Here is a 25,674-nt window from a genome sequence, read left to right as displayed (position 1 = left end):
CAATGAGACAATAACAGGCTACACACACACACACACACACACACACACACACACACACACACACACACACACACACACACACACACACACACACACACACACACACACACACACACACACACACATGAATGAATAAACGACTGAGACTCATGTTTCTTTTTCCCACTCACTTTATTCATTGTTTTTGGTTCCATTAGTAATAAAATCATAATAAAAGTACAACAGCGTGCTCTGAGCAATTACATCTGATCTGATCCTCTTCCGGGTAATCCACATTTCAGTTCTCATTCACTTCCTGTTTCCCGTCTTTAACACTCAGGTAGCTTTCAGGCTGTACACATTTAAAAACAGAAAATATATTAAAGAAGACATGATAGATATATATATATATATATATATATATATATATATAAATATATATATATATATATACCAGTGCACATAGTAAAATAACCCCTTTATATTATTATCCCCACATCATAAAGAAGTTAAAGCTCAGAATAACTGGAGTCCTCAGGAATAATCTCAGATTATGTGCCGGCTCAGTTTCACAGCAACAAGACCTTCATTTCCACCGTCAGGAATCAGCTGAGAACACAGAGAAACTGCTGAGTCATGGTTTATACACTGCTGCTTTGTGTTAATCAAGTAACTCGTTAAACATTGTGTTAATTAAGGAACTCGTTGAACATTGTGTTAATTAAGGAACTCCTTAAACGTTGTGTTAATCAAGGAACTCTTTAAACATTGTGTTAATCAAGTAACTCTTTAAACATTGTGTTAATCAAGTAACTCTTTAAACATTGTGTTAATCAAGTAACTTTTTAAACATTGTGTTAATCAAGGAACTCGTTAAACATTGTGTTAATCAAGGAACTCTTTAAACATTGTGTTAATCAAGTAACTTTTTAAACATTGTGTTAATTAAGGAACTCCTTAAACATTGTATTAATCAAGGAACTCGTTAAACATTGTGTTAATCAAGGAACTCTTTAAACATTGTGTTAATCAAGTAACTTTTTAAACATTGTATTAATTAAGGAACTCGTTGAACATTGTGTTAATTAAGGAACTCTTTAAACATTGTGTTAATCAAATAACTCGTTAAACATTGTATTAATCAAGGAACTTGTTAAACATTGTGTTAATTAAGGAACTCGTTAATAATAATAATAATACATTCGATTTATAAAGCACCTTTCATTGCCAACAGCAATCCCAAGGTGCTACAGTAGGCATAATAAAAACAAAAAAAATAAACAAAAGTATTAAACATTGTGTTAATTAAGGAACTCGTTAAACATTGTGTTAATTAAGGAACTCGTCAAACATTGTGTTAATTAAGGAACTCGTCAAACATTGTGTTAATTAAGGAACTCGTTAAACATTGTGTTAATTAAGGAACTCGTTAAACATTGTGTTAATTAAGGAACTCGTTAAACATTGTGTTAATTAAGGAACTTGTTAACAAACTAAGGTGCTGCCTACCATGCAAAGCTCTTCAGTTTCTCCATCCCATGGAGATGATGGCCGCGTTCCCATCAGCATATATAGCAGATCTGCGCCTCCTGCGATCTGCCCCCCCACAGCTCTGTACACAGACAGGAAGTTAGTTTCACAGACAGGAAGTTAGCTTCACAGACCGGAATAAGCTCACAGACAGGAAGTTAGCTTCACAGACAGTGTCACTACCCGATCTGCCCCCCTGCCCTATCTGCAGTGCGCGTGTGCGAGATGGTCCGCCATATTAGACAACTCCGGACGGCAACCCAAGAAGGACATTTGACACAGTGGCTTTTGGCAAAGAACAAAAAGAAAACTCGAGAGAGATGAGTTATTGTTATTACAACGTGACTTCACTATTATTTAACAACTCTTTTTATTGGGTTCTTTTATTTGGGGTTAAGTACATTGTCAGAATAAGTGAGAAGTGAATTTAATATCTGTTAGACAGCTATCATACTGAATAAATATTTACTGTGAATGTATGCAAACATGTATGGCATATAGCTGTCTAACGGAAGTTAAATCCATGTCTCACTTATTCTGACAATGAACTTAACCCCAAATAAAAGAACCCAATAAAAAGAGTTGTTAAATAAAAGTGAAGTCACGTTGTATTAACAATAACTCATCCCTCTCAAGTTTTCTTTTTGAGCTTTGCCAAAAGCCACTGTGTCAAGTGTCCTACTTGGGTTGCAGTCCAGAGTTTTCCAATATGGCGGACCATCTCGCAAATGCGCACTAGAGATCGGGCAGAGCTGCGGATCAGGGTTGAAGTTGAATAGTCCATTTAGCTTAGGAACCTTCCTAACCGAGTGAAATGACCCGGAAGTCCCTAAGTGGCAGCCATGATAAGTGCCGTTCGAATTCTCTACATGATAGGAAAGGAGGTTTCAAACTTCCTTTATAACCTCCTTTAGCTTAGGAACCACTGGACCTACCTTACCGAAAGGAGAGGAGAAAATGCTGCCCCACAATGCATTGCAGCCGCAGCATTTGACGTCACACAACAGTCGGCCGTTCACGGACACTAACGATTATGACAGAGAAATGATATCATGAAAGTTACGGTGCTTATTAAGCATTTTAAAACGTATGTGGTAAGTTGCCAAAGTGCTTTGTTTTGAACGTTCATCAGTATTATAATCAAAAAGAGAAATATGAACGTTAGTTTTTACTGAAATGATCAAATAAAGTCAACATTTCACTGAGCTGTGTGGGGTTTGTTCAACTTTTAAAAGATGTTTGAATGATGTACACAGTGATAGGTGTTAAGGACTAACGTTTATAATGAATACATTTGTATTGATTTTAAGATATTTTCATCCAATCATACGTATTGGGATCATTTGTATTAATGTGGACCGGAGGGAGAGGGTGACGAGCAGAAGTTTCACTTTAATTTTTTATTTCAATTCCAGCTTTGGTCATGAAGAATATGTTTCTCTGTTGTTCATAAAGCATAAAGCAACAGCATCAGAGCACGGTGCAGAGTCTCTAGATGAGTCCCTCGTTCTTATTAAACATCCATGTTGTAGTCCGCTGTATAGAAAACTGTAGTTTCCATAGTTTCCCCACAGCAGCAGACGCACATTCAGGACGTCCGCTGGCGCATCATAAACACGTGGGATAGTGAAAGTGCAGTCAATTCTCTAAAGTACTGCAGTCTCTTCTCCTAAGTCCTTTTGGATTCTCCTATCCACTATCCCTTAACCCCGTGACCTTTCACTCAGAGGTCAAGGAATAGACGATAGGGTTAGACAATAGGAGCTGATTTTTGGATTATCCGACCGCAGCCCGGGTAGTGACACACAGACAGGAGGTTAGCTTAACATACAGGAAGTTAGTTTAACAGACAGGAAGTTAGCTTTACAGACAGGAAGTTAGCTTAACAGACAGGAAGTTAGTTTAACAGACAGGAAGTTAGCTTTACAGACAGGAAGTTAGTTTAACAGACAGGAAGTTAGCTTTACAGACAGGAAGTTAGTTTAACAGACAGGAAGTTAGCTTTACAGACAGGAAGTTAGTTTAACAGACAGGAGGTTAGCTTAACAGAAAGGAAGTTAGCTTAACAGACAGGAAGTTAGCTTTACAGACAGGAAGTTAGTTTAACAGACAGGAAGTTAGTTTAACCGACAGGAAGTTAACTTTACAGACAGAAAATTAGTTTAACAAACAGGAAGTTAGTTTAACAGACAGGAAGTTAGCTTTACAGACAGGAAGTTAGCTTTACAGAAAGGAAGTTAGTTTAACAGACAGGAAGTTAGCTTTAGAGACAGGAAGTTATCTTAACTTCACAAAGGTTTACTAGTACTCTGTGTTTACTATAACTTCACACAGGTGTACTAGTACTCGGTGTATTAGTACTCTGTGTGTTAGTACTCTGTGTACTCTGTGTATTAGTACTCTGTGTATTAATACTCTGTATATTAGTACTATGTGTGTTAGTACTCTGTGTATTAGTACTCTGTGTGTTAGCACTCTTTGTATTAATACTCTGTGTATTAGTACTTGGTGTATTAGTACTATGTGTATTAGTACTCTGTGTACTCTGTGTATTAGCACTCTGTGTATTAGTACTCTGTGTATTAGTACTCTTTGTATTAGTACTCTGTGTACTCTGTGTATTAGTACTATGTGTATTAGTACTATGTGTACTCTCTGTATTAGTACTATGTGTATTAGTACTCAGTGTACTCTGTGTGTTAGTACTCTGTGTATTAGTACTCTGAGTATTAGTACTCTGTGTACTCTGTGTATTAGCACTCTGTGTATTAGCACTCTGTGTACTCTGTTTATTAGGACTCTGTGTACTCTGTTTATTAGTACTCTATATACTCTGTGTATTAGTACTCTATATACTCTGTGTATTAGCACTCTGTGTACTCTGTGTATTAGTACTCTATATACTCTGTGTATTAGTACTCTGTGTACTCTGTGTATTAGTACTCTGTGTAGTAGTACTCTATATACTCTGTGTATTAGTACTCTATATACTCTGTGTATTAGTACTCTGTGTACTCTGTGTAGTAGTACTCTGTGTGTACCGGAGTGCAGGCCTGGCCCTGTTTGGGGCACAGCTCTGTGTATTAGTACTCTGTGTAGTAGTACTCTATATGCTCTGTGTATTAGTACTCTATATACTCTGTGTATTAGTACTCTGTGTACTCTGTGTAGTAGTACTCTGTGTTTACCGGAGTGCAGGCCTGGCCCTGTTTGGGGCACAGCTCTGTGTATTAGTACTCTGTGTAGTAGTACTCTATATGCTCTGTGTATTAGTACTCTATATACTCTGTGTATTAGTACTCTGTGTACTCTGTGTAGTAGTACTCTGTGTTTACCGGAGTGCAGGCCTGGCCCTGTTTGGGGCACAGCTCTGTGTATTAGTACTCTGTGTAGTAGTACTCTATATGCTCTGTGTATTAGTACTCTATATACTCTGTGTATTAGTACTCTGTGTACTCTGTGTAGTAGTACTCTGTGTTTACCGGAGTGCAGGCCTGGCCCTGTTTGGGGCACAGCTCTGTGTATTAGTACTCTGTGTAGTAGTACTCTATATGCTCTGTGTATTAGTACTCTATATACTCTGTGTATTAGTACTCTATATACTCTGTGTATTAGTACTCTGTGTACTCTGTGTATTAGTACTCTGTGTACTCTGTGTATTAGTACTCTGTGTTTACCGGAGTGCAGGCCTGGCCCTGTGTGGGGCACAGCTCCAGTTTGCAGTGCAGGTAGATTTCACTGCTTGCTCCAGAGAACTCGAACATGTTGAAGGAGAACACGCTGGACGTTCCCTGTCCGTTTCCCTGCATCTGCACCGTATCATCAGCAGGGTTCGGACATCTGCCCGGAGACAGGAAATACACACGATGAAGTCTCAGAGTTTATTCTGTTCTAACATTCAGAGTTTAATTTGCTCTAACATTCAGAGTTTGTTTCCTCACCCGTTGATGATGAGGTCGTATCGCAGATTACTGTCAGGTGATGCCTGATTGGTTGCCCAGCAGGAGTCTGTCACCATGGCGACCATGTTGGCGTCCAGCCCCCCCGCCTCCAGCTGCTGCCAGACCTTCTGGTTCAGCAGGATCTCCGTGTTCGGGCCGACCAGCTGCAGGAGGCCGGCATCACTGAAGGAGCTCATCGTCAGAGTGTAGTTCCACTCTCCAGATACAAGCTGCTGCACCACAGAGCTGCACACACACACACACACACACACACACACACACACACACACACACACACACACACACACACACACACACACACACACACACACACACACACACACACACACACACACACACACACACACACACACACACACACACACACACACACACACACACACACACACACACACACACACACACACACACACACACACACACACACACACACACACACACACACACACACACACACACACACACACACACACACACACACACACACACAGTTTAGCAGTGTGGCACTTGGAGCTGTGGTACATTAAGGACCAGGGCCCAGGAGTTCAAAACTTTTAATCCCTATCTGATCAAATCAGATTTGGATTTTGGGGAGTTCAAAACCAAAAAACAGGATTAGGATCACTTTGATATCCGATCAGATCAGGAAATCCAATCCAAGCTTTAATCTGGATCAAATCTTCAAAATGGGTAGTTCAAACCGACAACACAGGATTGGGATCAGTTTGATCCCAAAAAACTGGATTATCCTGATCCCACCAGAGGGGTGGATTTCCAGTGGATTACCAGAGCAAAATGTACTGTACCATTTATTTTAAAATATGTTTCAATTTAAATAAGATGGCAAAGTTTGTTAACTGAAATAATACACCATTTTTAGCCTTCATGGGAAATACATTTTATTTTTGCTCACGTTTGTGGTGGCCTATTTTGTTTTCAACCAAATGTTGATGACATAAATGTTTATGCTCATAAAAGTATCACAGCAAAGATTGTCAATCACAAATGTAATTTAGATTAAAGTAAAAATATCTTCTACAAAAAAAAGTCCATCATCTGTCATCACCTTTCAAATAAAAAAATATAATTAGACATTATAGATGTCTCTGTGATGTGGTCTCTTGTCTTCCTTGTATTATTTTTCATGTCCACTAGATGGCGATCGGTAGGATTAAAGCACTGATATTCAGGATCTAGTCATCTTGAAAACTCGTAATCTGGATCAGGCTGATCCTATCCTGAATTGCTTTGAACTCCAGGGACAAAATCTGGCCGACTTGTCTGATCCTGGATCACAACAAATGGGATTTCAAAATCTGATCGGATCTGATTGAGAAGAAAGGTTTTGAACTCCTGGGCCCAGGTGACGCTCACCTGTCTTTGATCCTGAAGGACACACTCCTGACCTCTGGCTGTGTGTACTTGCAGGAGAAGTCGATCTGGATCTGGTCGCTGCGGGTGATGACTCCACCTGATGAGCTGTTCGAGGACATAATGGAGTTCTTGTAGACGATCTGGCTGTTGTTTCTCTGCAATGTGACAGAAAATGAGTTCATTTAACGGCCACATTATTCCAGTGCTCACTGCTGACGGTTCCATCCTGACAGGGAAGGGTCAGTGTTGGAGATCACAGTCCAAACCATCCAGGTCATAAATCACATGGTCTCTAATCAATAAAGGGAACTAGAGGAGATGCTCTCCCTGTATTTAATTAAAGTTAAACAGGGTGACTGAAGCCGGTGCCTTCCCTTCCATCGATCATAAAGAGGCAGAACAACCTTCCAGCTCTTCTGAGGGCTGCAGGTGTCAATAACCAAGTGAACAGGACTCAGTTAAAGCAGCTTTAAATGCTTCTCGTTTGCTCAAAGACGCTCTGAAAATAACCCGCCATGAGTCTAGAGGAAGTGATAACCACGCACCATGACCTCCGTCCCACAGGGGGCGCTGCTGTTGAAGTTGAAGGTCACCAGGTGGCTCTGGGGGTCCATGTGGCCCTTGCAGCTGGGGTCTTTGAGGTGTAAGGTGGAGAAGTCGATGCCTTTGTCGTCCAGCAGACATCCAGCCAGAACCACAGAGGCCGAATCCTGCCTGCAGACCGTGGGATCGCCTGCAACACACCAACACTTCAACCACACACCGACACTTCAACAACACACCGACACTTCAACCACACACCAACACTTCAACCACACACCGACACTTCAACCACACACCAACACTTCAACAACACACCGACACTTCAACAACACACCGACACTTCAACCACACACCGACACTTCAACCACACACCGACACTTCAACCACACACCAACACTTCAACAACACACCGACACTTCAACAACACACCAACACTTCAACCACACACCAACACTTCAACCACACACCAACACTTCAACCACACACCAACACTTCAACGACACACCGACACTTCAACCACACACCAACACTTCAACGACACACCGACACTTCAACCACACACCAACACTTCAACCACACACCGACACTTCAACCACACACCGACACTTCAACCACACACCGACACTTCAACCACACACCGACACTTCAACAACACACCGACACTTCAACCACACACCGACACTTCAACCACACACCGACACTTCAACAACACACCGACACTTCAACGACACACCGACACTTCAACCACACACCGACACTTCAACAACACACCGACACTTCAACCACACACCGACACTTCAACCACACACCAACACTTCAACAACACACCGACACTTCAACCACACACCGACACTTCAACCACACACCGACACTTCAACCACACACCGACACTTCAACAACACACCGACACTTCAACCACACACCGACACTTCAACCACACACCGACACTTCAACAACACACCGACACTTCAACCACACACCGACACTTCAACCACACACCGACACTTCAACAACACACACCGACACTTCAACAACACACCGACACTTCAACAACACACCGACACTTCAACCACACACCGACACTTCAACCACACACCGACACTTCAACCACACACCGACACTTCAACCACACACCGACACTTCAACCACACACCGACACTTCAACCACACACCGACACTTCAACCACACAGCGACACTTCAACAACACACCGACACTTCAACCACACACCGACACTTCAACCACACACCGACACTTCAACCACACACCGACACTTCAACCACACACCGACACTTCAACCACACACCGACACTTCAACCACACACCAACACTTCAACCACACACCGACACTTCAACCACACACCGACACTTCAACCACACACCGACACTTCAACCACACACCGACACTTCAACAACACACACCGACACTTCAACCACACACCGACACTTCAACAACACACACCGACACTTCAACCACACACCGACACTTCAACCACACACCGACACTTCAACCACACACCGACACTTCAACCACACACCGACACTTACAACCACACACCGACACTTCAACCACACACCGACACTTCAACCACACACCGACACTTCAACCACACACCGACACTTCAACCACACACCAACACTTCAACCACACACCGACACTTCAACCACACACCGACACTTCAACCACACACCGACACTTCAACCACACACCAACACTTCAACCACACACCAACACTTCAACAACACACCGACACTTCAACAACACACCGACACTTCAACCACACACCGACACTTCAACAACACACCGACACTTCAACAACACACCAACACTTCAACAACACACCGACACTTCAACCACACACCGACACTTCAACAACACACCGACACTTCAACAACACACCAACACTTCAACCACACACCAACACTTCAACCACACACCGACACTTCAACCACACACCGACACTTCAACCACACACCGACACTTCAACCACACACCGACACTTCAACCACACACCGACACTTCAACCACACACCAACACTTCAACCACACACCGACACTTCAACCACACACCGACACTTCAACCACACACCGACACTTCAACCACACACCAACACTTCAACCACACACCAACACTTCAACAACACACCGACACTTCAACAACACACCGACACTTCAACCACACACCGACACTTCAACAACACACCGACACTTCAACAACACACCAACACTTCAACAACACACCGACACTTCAACCACACACCGACACTTCAACAACACACCGACACTTCAACAACACACCAACACTTCAACCACACACCAACACTTCAACCACACACCGACACTTCAACAACACACCGACACTTCAACCACACACCAACACTTCAACAACACACCAACACTTCAACCACACACCGACACTTCAACCACACACCAACACTTCAACCACACACCAACACTTCAACAACACACCGACACTTCAACAACACACCGACACTTCAACCACACACCGACACTTCAACAACACACCGACACTTCAACAACACACCAACACTTCAACAACACACCGACACTTCAACCACACACCGACACTTCAACAACACACCGACACTTCAACAACACACCGACACTTCAACAACACACCGACACTTCAACCACACACCGACACTTCAACAACACACCGACACTTCAACCACACACCAACACTTCAACAACACACCAACACTTCAACCACACACCGACACTTCAACAACACACCGACACTTCAACCACACACCAACACTTCAACAACACACCAACACTTCAACCACACACCAACACTTCAACCACACACCGACACTTCAACAACACACCGACACTTCAACCACACACCAACACTTCAACCACACACCGACACTTCAACCACACACCAACACTTCAACAACACACCGACACTTCAACAACACACCAACACTTCAACCACACACCGACACTTCAACCACACACCAACACTTCAACGACACACCGACACTTCAACCACACACCAACACTTCAACGACACACCGACACTTCAACCACACACCGACACTTCAACCACACACCGACACTTCAACCACACACCGACACTTCAACCACACACCGACACTTCAACCACACACCGACACTTCAACAACACACCGACACTTCAACCACACACCGACACTTCAACCACACACCGACACTTCAACAACACACCGACACTTCAACGACACACCGACACTTCAACCACACACCGACACTTCAACAACACACCGACACTTCAACCACACACCGACACTTCAACCACACACCAACACTTCAACAACACACCGACACTTCAACCACACACCGACACTTCAACCACACACCAACACTTCAACAACACACCGACACTTCAACCACACACCGACACTTCAACAACACACCGACACTTCAACCACACACCGACACTTCAACGACACACCGACACTTCAACCACACACCGACACTTCAACCACACACCGACACTTCAACAACACACCGACACTTCAACCACACACCGACACTTCAACCACACACCGACACTTCAACAACACACCGACACTTCAACCACACACCGACACTTCAACCACACACCGACACTTCAACAACACACACCGACACTTCAACAACACACCGACACTTCAACAACACACCGACACTTCAACCACACACCGACACTTCAACCACACACCGACACTTCAACCACACACCAACACTTCAACCACACACCGACACTTCAACCACACACCGACACTTCAACCACACACCGACACTTCAACCACACACCGACACTTCAACAACACACACCGACACTTCAACCACACACCGACACTTCAACAACACACACCGACACTTCAACCACACACCGACACTTCAACCACACACCGACACTTCAACCACACACCGACACTTCAACCACACACCGACACTTACAACCACACACCGACACTTCAACCACACACCGACACTTCAACCACACACCGACACTTCAACCACACACCGACACTTCAACCACACACCGACACTTCAACCACACACCGACACTTCAACCACACACCGACACTTCAACCACACACCAACACTTCAACCACACACCAACACTTCAACAACACACCGACACTTCAACAACACACCGACACTTCAACCACACACCGACACTTCAACAACACACCGACACTTCAACAACACACCAACACTTCAACAACACACCGACACTTCAACCACACACCGACACTTCAACAACACACCGACACTTCAACAACACACCAACACTTCAACAACACACCGACACTTCAACAACACACCGACACTTCAACAACACACCGACACTTCAACCACACACCGACACTTCAACAACACACCGACACTTCAACCACACACCAACACTTCAACAACACACCAACACTTCAACCACACACCGACACTTCAACCACACACCGACACTTCAACAACACACCGACACTTCAACCACACACCAACACTTCAACAACACACCAACACTTCAACAACACACCAACACTTCAACCACACACCGACACTTCAACCACACACCGACACTTCAACAACACACCGACACTTCAACCACACACCAACACTTCAACAACACACCAACACTTCAACCACACACCGACACTTCAACCACACACCGACACTTCAACAACACACCGACACTTCAACCACACACCAACACTTCAACAACACACCGACACTTCAACAACACACCGACACTTCAACCACACACCAACACTTCAACAACACACCAACACTTCAACCACACACCAACACTTCAACCACACACCGACACTTCAACGACACACCGACACTTCAACCACACACCAACACTTCAACAACACACCGACACTTCAACAACACACCGACACTTCAACCACACACCGACACTTCAACGACACACCGACACTTCAACCACACACCAACACTTCAACAACACACCGACACTTCAACCACACACCGACACTTCAACCACACACCGACACTTCAACAACACACCGACACTTCAACCACACACCGACACTTCAACGACACACCGACACTTCAACCACACACCAACACTTCAACAACACACCGACACTTCAACCACACACCTCAACCACACACCGACACTTCAGCGTGGACTATAACGGGCAGTGGAGTTACTGACAGAAGGGATTTGACACTGTAATGAAAGCTGTTTCTAATTCCACACTAAACAATATCTTTTTTCTGGCAGAGGTCAGCATCAAAACAGCTGTTAGCAGCAGGCTGTTGGTAAATAACCAAATCCCTAATGCAGACCAGTGCAAGCAGAGGAAACGGTGTGATATGCTCCGTACCTAAAGACTTGGTGGCGTTGTACTTGGAGGCGAACAGAGCCCGGCAGAAGCAGCGGGTCGAACCAAACTCCTCCTCTCCACAGAACTCATGATCACTGCAGGGCTGCTGACAGAGAGGGGGGGGGGCTGCACACACACACACACACACACACACACACACACACACACACACACACACACACACACACACACACACACACACACACACACACACACACACACACACACACACACACACACACACACACACACACACACACACACACACACACACACACACACAATGCTTTACTTTTAAATGAACTTAATTCTTGTATCTGCTTCTTTACTTTGTTTTCCATTTATGAGGGAGCCTTGGTTTCTGGTTGATTTTAGGATACATGTTATAAAAGATGTCTGCTTGACTGCACGAATATCCTCGAATGGAAATAGAGAATCTTACAGCAGCCAGTAGTTGAGCTCCAGTCCTCCAGGGTCACGTTGGCTTCCAGGCTGCAGGCCTTGGCGTAAGCCTCCAAAAAGTGGCAGTCGACCCCATCCACTGACGGGTATCTGCACAGAGTGTGTGTGCAGGCGCTGATGTACGGCTCTGGGTCGGTGTGCTCGTGACAGGCGGAGAAGGGAGGCTGCCTCATGAGATTACAGCTGTTCAGAGGGAAGAGTTTTCCGTGTTACATTGGTTGATCTAGCAGAAACAACGCTGCTTATATGACATGACAAGACGAGGGTCTTCATGGCTCAGCTCTTACTGGTCGGTGGAGCGGTTGCAGTTGATGGTGCTGTCGACTGAGTCCTGGTATTGAATCTCACAGCTAGAGGGAGACAAAGGTCACATTACATCTGAACCCTAATCCACATTATGACACATAGGTAACATCAGTCAGACTGAGCGGTACCCAGGGAGGCTGAAAGAGGACTTCTCGGTGGTCCAGCTGGAGTTGGAGGGGCTGCCACAAAGACCCTCTACAGTTCCAGGATGTCCTGGTGGATGTGAGGGTAGAATTAAAGCTATGATTCAGAAATAAATATGTAATATTCAGTCCAGATTAGAAGTACTGTTCTGTACCTGCCACATGTGCGCTGTTGCCATCAAAAAAGAGAGTCAAGTTGGAGGACGGGAACTTAGCGGTGACTCCAGTCTGGTCCTTGGAGAGCTCCACGCCGTGCATCAGCTGAGCTGTGCTGTTGAGCACCAGGTCTTCACCACCAACCTACACACACACACACACACACACACACACACACACACACACACACACACACACACACACACACACACACACACACACACACACACACACACACACACACACACACACACACACACACACACACACACACACACACACACACACACACACACACACACACACACACACACACACACACACACACCCACAGAGGGTTTGTGATACACCACCACAAAGTAACTCCTAGCAGGAAATGATCAGCATTGATGGAGCACCCATAACTACAACGTGCTAACGTACCCGAACTCTTCCTCCTTGCTCCAGATACATGGTCACACCTGGCAGCGACAGGATCAGGTGGTCCAGAAGAGGAACATCTGTACGCCGGCGCTCCCTGAAAGCAGCCATGAGGTTGAAGCTGGCGCTGCCTTCAGGTTCCATCAGGCTGTAGGCACAGCGGTCCTGGACAGAGTGCACTGCTCCGTGGAAACCGATCACCGTGGAGCCCGTCACCGTGCACACCACCGGCGCAGCGCACCTGATGGACGTTCAATTCAACATTCAATTCAAAGGTTTCATTGTCCTATGCACAAAGATATTCACCCACCGTGGCTTTAGTGACAGTCAGTGATTCACTGCTGAATGTCACCAAAGCAACAGATGCATATTTCCCCAGTGATTCATACTTTGTTTAGTTTTAATATACAATGTTTGATGTTAACTGCAAACGTTTCCCTATATCATATGGATGATGTTAGCATAGCCAGTCTGATGAAGCAATAACCAGATTAAGAGCCATCAAACTAAATGAAACGTATTTAAAATATATAACACATGATGAACATTAGATGGTTACAGCGTTTTAATTATTCACCACAAATGCTTTGTAGGAGCACATGTTGCTATCATTGTGTCATTTGTCGTTTCTACCGGCGTTCTCTCAATAGGATTTCACTTGTGATCTGATATGACAACTTGTGTAGTCTACGGTATGAAGTGATCACACCTGAAAGCTGGTATAAAAACAACAGGAGAACGGGTCGTGCTGCTCCTCAAAGCGGGCCATGAGAGCGAGCGTATCTCTACGTTTGCCCGGGGAAAGTGGCGGGACATAAACAAAAGTGTGAGTCTCGTTTTGGTCACTTTGCTCGGCTCTAGTGATCTGACCCAGCCTCCACACAGATCTGGTTCTTGGTTCCAGTCCAGCAGTGCTCTGGTTCCTAATACGAGCCAGTTCAGCTCATGGAAACCATGAAAGGACTGGAGAGCTATCGGGCACTAGCTCCGAACTGACCCTGGAACTGCTTTGGTGGAAAGGGGTGATAGAAATAGGAACAGATTCATCAATAACTGCAATAATCCTCAGGTGGATAATATCCTCCCTCTCTCATGGGGGTTCGATCACATGGGACACTTTATTCAAATCAGTCAGACCTTTATTCCTGATAGAAAGAGCACATATTTACGTGTTGTCCGCTTGGCAAACCTCCTCGGGCCCACATGCAGTGACATTAGCGAGGACTGCAGACAGAGAACAGAGTTCAACAGAGCAGGGCTCTGCGCTGGGCCCTAAGTTGGGCATCTCTGAACCCGGCATTACAGCGCCACCTTGGGGGAGAATGGAGGTAATGATATTACACTTCAGTGACCACAGGCAGGATTTAAGATAGGGAAACAACAGACATGTTTTAATGTCACATTTAACTTAGAGGATCCCTTTCTTTGGGAACCCCCAGACCAGCTCACCTGAGACTCTGCATCCACTCAGGTCTCGATAAGTAGCGACACCTGCACGAGGCTCCCAGGTATCCATCACTGTGTCACCGACTTTTGTAGACATTTCCTAGTAAAGGATTAAACAGAATATATTTGTATGTATATTATTTATTTAACAGGGACATTGCACACTAAGAACCATTTCTGTAAATGTGCCAGAGTTAGCCAAGAGGCTCTTCCACATCTGTAGTCCCTGGACAGATGTTTGAACCTTAAAAACACATTTAAAATAACTAGTAAACACAATCAGTAAAAACAAAGGAAACCTCAACACTGTAAACATGAATGAAAGTGTTCTCTAGAGGCCACTTGTGATATATTTCCTCCGATGTCGGGACATGAAGTCACAGTGAGAGCAGCGGGGAGCTCCTTCGTTATTCCAGATTGATATTTCTAATGACCTCCTTTGTCCACTTGAGGGCAGGAAGGAGCAGAGCCACCAGCTCCTGGTGCTGTGAGTCCAGCCTGCCCCGTTAGCTCTGCATGCTAGCAGCTACATGTGGTGTCACTGATAATAACTCTCTTTGTCTTCATGCTAACACATGATGCTGAGTGACTTCTGCTTCCTGGAACTCTAAGGCTGTGTATGACATTATTTCTGACACCTATCTCTGTTTAGAAGAGAAAATAAGAAGAGTTTAAAAAGGAGAGGCTTAGAGGAGCAAGCAGACTGCACTTATCTTCTCCATTCACCTATCCATGCTGAACTGAAAGCTTGTTCTGGATTCATATGAACGATGTCTGATAGTGACACAAAGTCATAACGGATCAAACAGCCTCAGTTCTCATTTCTCAGGGTGGTTAGGGCACAGAAGTCTTCTCAGGGATCAGTTCTCATTCAGGGTGAGTGTGAGGAAAGCTGGAACTCAGCAGCTTTCTAACATAAAGGATTTTGGATATGAGTTTCCCTGGCACACAGGAACAAACAGGAACACATTGCATTGGTATCAGGACCTGACAAAGTGTAACTCTAAACATCGGTGAGGCTGAAGGGTTAGGGTTAGGTAAGAGCCTCATGTCATACTTACTAAACTAGCAGAAAACGGACGGCCGACAGAATGACGTGTAAATAAAGCAGCTTGTAAACCATAATTGAAGAAACAGACCAACCCCTGAAACAGGAACAGAGAGAGAAATATTAGGAAATGCTTCCAACATTTTTAAATAAACTTTGATTTGAAGTTGTCTTTGCCACACAATGTCTTTGAAATGTTCATTTTGTACAAACAGCTGGACAGCCAGTCAGAGTGTAACAGGGATCGGATCAGGACTCACATCATTTGTAGCACCACTACTGAACGTGAATAACAGGGTACCCAGTGAATTGGTTTTGATGTTAGCAAGAGAAGGGTTAGCAGGAAATGATCTTCTTCTTATATTGTAGACCACTTTGTCTGAAGCCACCCCGTCGCTGGTCACCACACAGTCAATGTCGTCCTCAGATGGGTCATTTTTGAAACAAAATTCAACCTTATTGCCCATCTTCACCTGCAAAAACAAAAGAAGGAACTACAATATGAAGGCTTTCACTCCAACACAGCATCGTTCCATCTCCTCAAACAACACACTCTCACTCCCAGCTCGGCCTATGTTGACGTTATGTCAGGTTCCTTGTCGTCACTTTCCAACGCAAGGGGGGGCCCTTTAGCGTCGAGTTTCAACTATCAGGGAGTCCCATTGACTTGCATAGAGCTCCCTGAACGTTGGTAATAGACGAGTTGGGATCGCGGCAAAATGCTCTCCTCAGATCCATTCTCACAGAGTTTGTCAACCTTTTTCTAACTCAATATCAAGCCACACTTACTGTTTTTACTTCTTTATTTTAATTGAATAATTTAGGACTTTTGTTGCTGTCAGTTATGGGGAGAGTAGGGGCTCAGAAAACTGAAATCTGTATTGTTTCATCGTTTTTTCCTTCTAACTTTGTAATCTTTTCTAAACCACACACTGTTATTTACTCAACACTAATAACACATCATTAGGGCAGCGACCGATAAACCTACGAAACACACCCAAAAACAGGGAAAACGACCGGCAAAAGCACAGAAAAGGTTCGGAAATCATGACGGCTGATAGGCCGCGCGAGCCCAGTCACGTGGGCGCATGCAACTCGCATAATTGATATCGCTACGATCAATTTAGTCGTTGCCATGGCGACAGATCCCTCGCCATGAAACATGGTGTTGTCGTAATTCAATGGAAAATCGTCCAAACGGCACCAAACTTCAGATGATGAAACTTCCCACGTTTGCCAACGGCCGAGTCCTCGAGACACCTAGACACACGTCGACATGCGGACAACAGCCTGCGGAGCGTCGAAGACCCGCTCAACGCTGCTTGCAGCTTTAATTATCATTGTGTTTATTTATTTGTTTGATTAATAAACACAAGTTGGAGTCCGTCAGGACCGAGGGTCGGAGCAGCTCATAGTCGTTGCTTTTTAGAGAATTTTACACCCGGAAGTAAGTATTCTCTCTACTTTGCTCAAACCCTGTGATTAGTCCTCAAGCTCTGTGATTGGATGTTTGAGTGTGCGCCGAGGGTTACACCGAGCGTCAAACAACACTTTGGGATGGAACCACGGCAGACTGTCCAAAACTGGATTCGGATTGGTCCACCACCCCCTTCCCCACCCCGTCCCCAGAACTACACATGCTGGCTATTGTGTGTTTCGCAACATGCTCTATGGCACGTCTCTACTTTGTAGTTTTAAAAGACGTTTTCGTATTTCCCATTATAAGAAGTTGCCAGTATTAAACTGTGTACATCCCTAGAGGTTTAGGGGATAGGAAACACTCAAATTTAAAACATATCATTAATAAATGGGTGAAAACTGCTTGTGCCCATAATGGGCAGCATTAATATATACCCACATGCCAGCTAAGGTCAGAAGAGCTTTATTTAACAGCTGCTCTGATGTCTGTGACCCCTCCTGTTGTTCATTGATAAGCCTGAAACATGCACTTGTCAAGGTTCAGAGGCACATTTTGCAAATATGGCAGTAGCCATCGATCATCTTAAGATAAGATATACTTTATTGATCCCAAGTTGGAAACACTTGCGTTACAGCAGCATGTGTAACAGTTGTTAATATGCAGTGGTGTTTATTTGTAAATCATTTAGTATAATCACACAAATTCTGTGTTTCATATTTAATAATTCTGTGTTCTTTATTTATTGATTGTTCAAAACCTGACAAGGTCAGAGATGAAAAACTTGGGTCGCAGGTTCCTCAATAGTGCATTACAAGACATCTATCAATATGTGTGTATACCTCCACCATTAAACTGTCATTCTGCACATTTCTTATACTATCTACATACATCTTATAAGAGCATAAAACATATGTATAATATCAGTTAAAGCTAGAGAATGCAGTAACAGATATCTGTGAAATTTCAAAACGTGAAGCATGTCAAGGAAGTTGAGTATCTGAAGTGTAATATTTGCTCATGGATTATCAGAAATCATTTCAAAGGGACAAAGACACATTGGATTAACCTATGGATTAACTTCAGCAGCGTTTTTATCGTTTTAATGCCATTGAAGACCACTTTTGACCAGACTACAACACAGGTGAGCCATGTTAGCGTTTTTAGCTACCTAGCGCCACATGTTTTGATGTCTGTTCTTGTTATTATCTCCGAGAGCTCGTATAATTGAGTGATAATGAGGGTACCCCTCTATTCTGTGTCCCCTCACAATGTGAAACGATGTGTTGGATGTGCACCAAAGATAAATAATAAGGTTTTGTGAGTGAATTTTGGTGCAGTAATCTGTTAGCATTTTTCGCTCGTTGCTAATTCAGATGCTCAGCGTTAGCATTGTGGGGTTTCTTTTGGAAAACATTTTTAAATGATCAGTTAGATGAGTTTCTTCCCGTTACATGGATATAAAACATTCATAGTTTATTAAATGAACATGCCCTCAGACACTGTTTCCTGCAAGATGTTGCGGCAGTGCCCCGGTACCGGGGTCTCTCGGGCTTAACAGGTTAATAAAGGGCTGGCTTATCTAAAGCCAGTTGAGTAGCACTTGAAATGTTTTAGCTCTATGAAACCTGATGAACTTATATGATTCTGTTTTCTTCAAGTTTGTATTTTGTTGGTCGAACGCACTTATTGTAAGTCTCTTTGGATAAAAACGTCAGCTAAATGCAATTTAATGTAATCTGTAGATAACGCCAAAGCTTTTTTCTAATTCAAAGGAAGACCTTAACCTAAATTATTATTTAATGTTTGAATAAAGCCTAATTAGTTTGTCTGTTTTGCACATCCTCATATTAATATCTTTGTATATCTGGCACTAAACTGTTTTATTGTAGAGATCACTTACAATATCTAATTAATATTTTATATTCTATATTTCTATCATTGACCTTCTATTTTCCTCCTATGAAAGTCTGTACTCTTAATATTTTTATGTTTTCATCAAATATAACCAAAAAAAATCAATAACGTGCTTTAACCACTTGGCGGTTAAAGCACTCAGGTTTACAGTGTTAACACAATAAAAGATACTGCTGTTTCCAGTTTAGTTTATGACGGATGTATTTTGTTATATTTGTAACACCAAACCGACAGAAAAGATGGTCTTAACATGACCCAGTGGTCTAGTTAATAAACAAATATATTATCAAACATAATTTTTAAATGAACTCTTAATTTGAAAATACAGCTTCCTGTGTTTGAATGAGCTGCTCCGACCCTTGGCCCTGACGGACTCCAAATGTCTGACATTATACAATCAAACAAATAAATGAACACACGGACAATACAGATTTCAGTTTTCTGAGCCCCTACTCTCCCCCTAACTGACAGCAACAAAAGTCCGACATGATACAGTTAAAATAAAGAAGTAAACACATTAAGTGTGGCTTGATATTGAGTTAGAAAAAGGTTGACAAACGCTGTGAGAATGGATCTGCTTAGAGCATTTCGCCTCGATCCCTACTCCTCCTCTATTACCAGCGTTCAGGGAGCTCTATGCAAGTCAATGGGACTCCCTGATTGTTGAAACTTGACGCTAAAGGGCCCCCCTTTGCGTTGGAAAGTGACGAATGGGACCCTGACATAACGTCCACATAGGCCGAGCTGGGAGTGAGAATGTGTTGCCTCAAATGTTTGAGCTGCAAGGTGTGCTTTTAGCTACGGAGAAAAAAGATAGGATCAACGATGGATCAAAACATTTCTCTCACTTTGGAAAAAGCCTTTCTTCAAGCCACTGTCCAACACGTCTTTATGTCTCCTTTCATACAGAGACACATGAGGAATCAAAGAGACGCGTCCAGCTGCTCCAAACCACTTCCTGTTGGCTCTAGTAATGATCTGTCCCCACTACACTGAGCTGATCTGATCAGAGCCTGACCCCATAGACCCCAGAGGGAAATGTTACGCTCACTTTCCAGCTCAGGACCAGACTCACAGTGATGCATTATGGGACCAAGCCTGTCTCAGAGCGTCTGATACTGAATAGTATGAGGGGAAACTTTTATAATACCCAAAATAACAGCTGGCACAAAAAGCACACACTTTAAACTTTGTGTGTAATACTCAATTCATTCTCTGCCTTTAGAAACATGTCATTATTCATTTGCTCCCATGTTTACAGGCTGACACGCTGAAAGGTAACAAACCGCTTACATCTATATATAAATAAGATCAAGACAAAAACACTAGGGACTGATTCTGAGGACTGTGAGTTAGTACATATTAAACAGTGAGTTATGTGTAATATCTATAATACCTTTATTATGTGTAATATGTGTAATATGTGTAGTACGTGTAGTATGTGTGTGTAGTACGTGTAGTATGTGTAGTATGTGTAGTATGTGTAATATGTGTAGTATGTGTAGTATGTGTAATATGTGTAGTATGTGTAGTATGTGTAGTATGTGTAGTACGTGTAGTATGTGTAGTATGTGTAGTATGTGTAATATGTGTAGTATGTGTAGTATGTGTAGTATGTGTAATATGTGTAGTATGTGTAGTACGTGTAGTATGTGTGTGTAGTACGTGTAGTATGTGTAGTACGTGTAGTATGTGTAGTATGTGTAGTATGTGTAATATGTGTAGTATGTGTAGTATGTGTAGTATGTGTAATATGTGTAGTATGTGTAGTACGTGTAGTATGTGTGTGTAGTACGTGTAGTATGTGTAGTATGTGTAGTATGTGTAATATGTGTAGTATGTGTAGTATGTGTAATATGTGTAGTATGTGTAGTATGTGTAGTATGTGTAATATGTGTAGTATGTGTAGTACGTGTAGTATGTGTGTGTAGTATGTGTAGTATGTGTAGTATGTGTAGTATGTGTAGTATGTGTAGTACGTGTAGTATGTGTAGTATGTGTAGTATGTGTAATATGTGTAGTACGTGTAGTACGTGTAGTATGTGTAGTATGTGTAGTATGTGTAGTATGTGTAGTATGTGTAGTATGTGTAGTATGTGTAGAATGTGTAGTATGTGTAGTATGTGTAGTATGTGTAGTATGTGTAGTACGTGTAGTACGTGTGTGTAGTACGTGTAGTATGTGTAGTATGTGTAGTATGTGTAATATGTGTAGTATGTGTAGTACGTGTAGTATGTGTAGTATGTGTAGTATGTGTGTGTAGTACGTGTAGTATGTGGAGTACGTGTAGTACGTGTAGTACGTGTAGTACGTGTAGTACGTGTAGTACGTGTAGTACGTGTAGTACGTGTAGTATGTGGAGTACGTGTAGTACGTGTAGTACGTGTAGTACGTGTAGTACGTGTAGTATGTGTAGTATGTGTAGTATGTGGAGTACGTGTAGTACGTGTAGTATGTGTAGTATGTGTAGTACGTGTAGTACGTGTAGTACGTGTAGTACGTGTAGTACGTGTAGTATGTGTAGTACGTGTAGTACGTGTAGTACGTGTAGTACGTGTAGTATGTGGAGTACGTGTAGTACGTGTAGTATGTGTAGTATGTGTAGTACGTGTAGTACGTGTAGTACGTGTAGTACGTGTAGTACGTGTAGTACGTGTAGTATGTGGAGTACGTGTAGTACGTGTAGTACGTGTAGTACGTGTAGTACGTGTAGTATGTGTAGTATGTGTAGTATGTGGAGTACGTGTAGTACGTGTAGTATGTGTAGTATGTGTAGTACGTGTAGTACGTGTAGTACGTGTAGTACGTGTAGTACGTGTAGTACGTGTAGTACGTGTAGTACGTGTAGTATGTGTAGTATGTGGAGTACGTGTAGTACGTGTAGTATGTGTAGTATGTGTAGTATGTGTAGTACGTGTAGTATGTGTAGTATGTGTGTGTAGTATGTGTAGTATGTGTAGTACGTGTAGTACGTGTAGTATGTGTAGTACGTGTAGTATGTGTAGTATGTGTAGTATGTGTAGTATGTGTGTGTAGTACGTGTAGTATGTGTAGTATGTGTAGTATGTGTGTGTAGTATGTGTAGTATGTGTAGTATGTGTGTGTAGTACGTGTAGTATGTGTAGTATGTGTAGTATGTGTAGTATGTGTGTGTAGTACGTGTAGTATGTGTAGTATGTGTAGTATGTGTGTGTAGTATGTGTAGTATGTGTAGTATGTGTAGTCTGTGTAATGATACCAGTCCTCAGCAGTCAGTGTGTGTGCTGGATGATCACAGGAAACACAGGCAGGGGTTCATTGTACTCACGTGTAACCATGTGTATGTTTTTCCATAGAGAGTGATGGGAGCGACGCTGATGTCGATGTTTCCACCAGGAGCATTCAGAGTGACCCTTACAGAGGCAGAGAGCTCCATCTGGCTGGCAGCAACTGCAGGAGTTCCAGGAGAAACACATCCATCAGAACAACCTGAACACTCATCGCTCCCTGAAGTCTCTCCTCTGACTTGAAGTGACACTCATCAGTGCAATGAGTGAATAATGATGTACTTATTTATTCTGTAAAACATGTGCTCCTTCAGGGTGAATGTACACAGGGTATCTGGGTTCTGTGTTATTCTTAAATACAAGTGGTTGAAGGCTAACCCCCTCATTAACTGAAGCCATCAACATGTTGAATAAGAGCTACCCGTTCAGATTTAGATTGATTTCATGGATGAGCTCATGTTTTAAAAGTCTATCATTCAAACATGATCTTGTTTTATTTGCTCAAAGAAGACAGTAGAGTAGTGCGGGGCTATTACACACTCGCAGTGACTCTATGCACGGAGGACTTGACTTTGAAACACATTCATAAGGCCTTTCAAACACATGTTGTTTGTCACAGTGAAGCCTGCGATGCTGCTTACCTGCCAGCAGGAGGAGCAGCTTCATGACTCTGCACAGAGGAAGAGGCACAAATACCGGGTTAACGCACGATAACACAATAACAGCGTACACAATGAAGGGTCCTCTGCAGGAAGTGGTTCATACACTTCCTGAAGATTCAAAACAATGTTCTCTAAACCCGTCAAATGCTCCCTGACTGATTCCCTGATTCCACCACTTTAGTGATGCAAAGAGGCTGTGAGCGAAACTGAGACATCGAGATAAGAAGACGTACTGGTGGTTTTTAACTGAACACATATCTGGAAACCATTTTCCTCAGCTTCACTATTGTTATCCAATGAACACACTTTCACACTTTATGTAAAGAACGGCCCAACTCTGTCAGGGCAGCACTGAGCACGAGTCACTTCAGGAGTAATGCCAATCCCACCGTGAGGTGTAGATGTAACTTTCTTTCTGTGTCGTTAGCGTTAATATTTAAACAATCAGTGTGTTTCTGTTTCAATGCTTTACAAATGCACACACTTGTTACGAGAGCACACAACATTTATATCCTATTGATAATGCTCTCAAAGTGCTTCAGATAAATGAACACTTTTAGATTTATAAAATATAACAATCCACAAGTGATGTGTGACATCACGTTTCGGACAGTTAGGCTAAACCCTTTAATCATGTATTCACAATAATCATATGGAGGTACCTACTTCAATCATTGTCTTACTCCTGCATGAAATGTTTAAAGTGCATGTTGTTCATTTATTGAAATGAACCTAGCCATAGAGCCAACTGTTTGGTATATGTTAAAGGTCTCCTGTTATACTATATATATATTATAGGTTTCAGAGATATAAAAAACCTGTCTCTGAAGTGTTTTGCTCCAAAGCTCAAACAGATCATTGTAGCCTCATCCCCCTCTATTTCAGGCCTGTGACTAAAGAGCTGATTCTGGGTCAGTAGCTTCAAACGTACCCGAGCTGCTGCTGGCCACGCCCCTTTGTGAGTCTCCTGACACACGGGGACACATGTCTATGTATGAAAGCATGATTGGTGACCTTTAAGTTCATGCAATGAATGTTTTTTTTACAATTTAAAAGTGTTGTGTTAGTTAATAAATAAATAAACAAGTTGTTCCTACTCACTATACTAACTTAACTTAGTTATTTTGAAGCAATAAGTTTGCGTATTTTTTTTAAAGTTACCACAACTTATTAAGTTTTACAATGTACGTTCTTCTACAGCAAAAAGTCTTTACCTCTATTAGTCTTCCGTACACTTTTCTGTACTTAACTACTTCCACATCTTCAACCCACAAACTCGGTTCAAACATCAAAACGTTCATCTCAGTTAGGAATGCTATGAATAATATTCACCATAACTCATCCACATTTCACCACAGAAGTCAATGGAAAAACTGTTAAGACTTCAGCTGCTACCTGCTCCCCGTACGTTACTCAGAAAGCTCAGCATTCAGCATTCACACGGACCTCTCTTCAGCATCCTTTGTGTTTCTGAGGGGACTGGTCCCTGCACCGAGTCACAGGAGGCTTCCTGACGGAGCTGCAGGACCGTGAGGAGAAAGAAGTGGAGACTCACCGTCTGGAGGTCCTGGAGGTCCTGGAGGTCTGGGGCAGCTGATACTTTTCTTGAGGTCCTGGTCCTGGTCCTGGAGGTCCGGGGCAGCTGATACTTCTATTGAGGTCCTTGTCCTGCACGTTACAGCTCTGATGTGGCGCTGT

The 25,674-nt window shown here is 43.1% G+C and overlaps 1 protein-coding gene across 1 annotated transcript; it reads right to left on the bottom strand.

The window, feature by feature from the left end:
* Positions 1–152: 152 nt before the first annotated feature.
* LOC307018489 (uncharacterized protein) lies at positions 153–25,674 on the bottom strand. Its single transcript, XM_079648728.1, has 19 exons — positions 25,532–25,674; positions 23,956–23,984; positions 23,356–23,477; positions 16,975–17,187; positions 16,728–16,811; positions 15,670–15,766; positions 15,390–15,531; positions 14,224–14,461; positions 13,800–13,944; positions 13,630–13,714; positions 13,483–13,545; positions 13,176–13,378; positions 12,734–12,859; positions 7,391–7,578; positions 6,846–7,000; positions 5,451–5,696; positions 5,187–5,349; positions 1,489–1,591; positions 153–588 (listed from the first exon to the last, which is right to left on the bottom strand). Exons 2-18 carry the CDS (start codon positions 23,978–23,980, stop codon positions 1,502–1,504), a joined length of 2,385 nt encoding a protein of 794 aa, XP_079504854.1. The 5' UTR covers positions 23,981–23,984; positions 25,532–25,674; the 3' UTR covers positions 153–588; positions 1,489–1,501.

The sequence above is a fragment of the Notothenia rossii genome (assembly GCF_949606895.1).
Source record: "Notothenia rossii genome assembly, chromosome: 1".
Taxonomy (NCBI): Eukaryota; Metazoa; Chordata; class Actinopteri; order Perciformes; family Nototheniidae; genus Notothenia; species Notothenia rossii.
Note: the sequence above shows the minus strand (reverse complement) of the source record. Positions and strands in the feature narration are given on the sequence as shown.

Coding starts and splice junctions, on each gene's coding strand:
- LOC307018489 (XM_079648728.1), bottom strand. CDS start 23,980: ATGAAGCTGCTCCTCCTGCTGGCAG. Junction 13,715..13,799: donor CAACAGCGCACATGTGGCAG/GTACAGAACAGT, acceptor CACATCCACCAG/GACATCCTGGAACTGTAGAG. Junction 7,001..7,390: donor CCTGTGGGACGGAGGTCATG/GTGCGTGGTTAT, acceptor GTCACATTGCAG/AGAAACAACAGCCAGATCGT.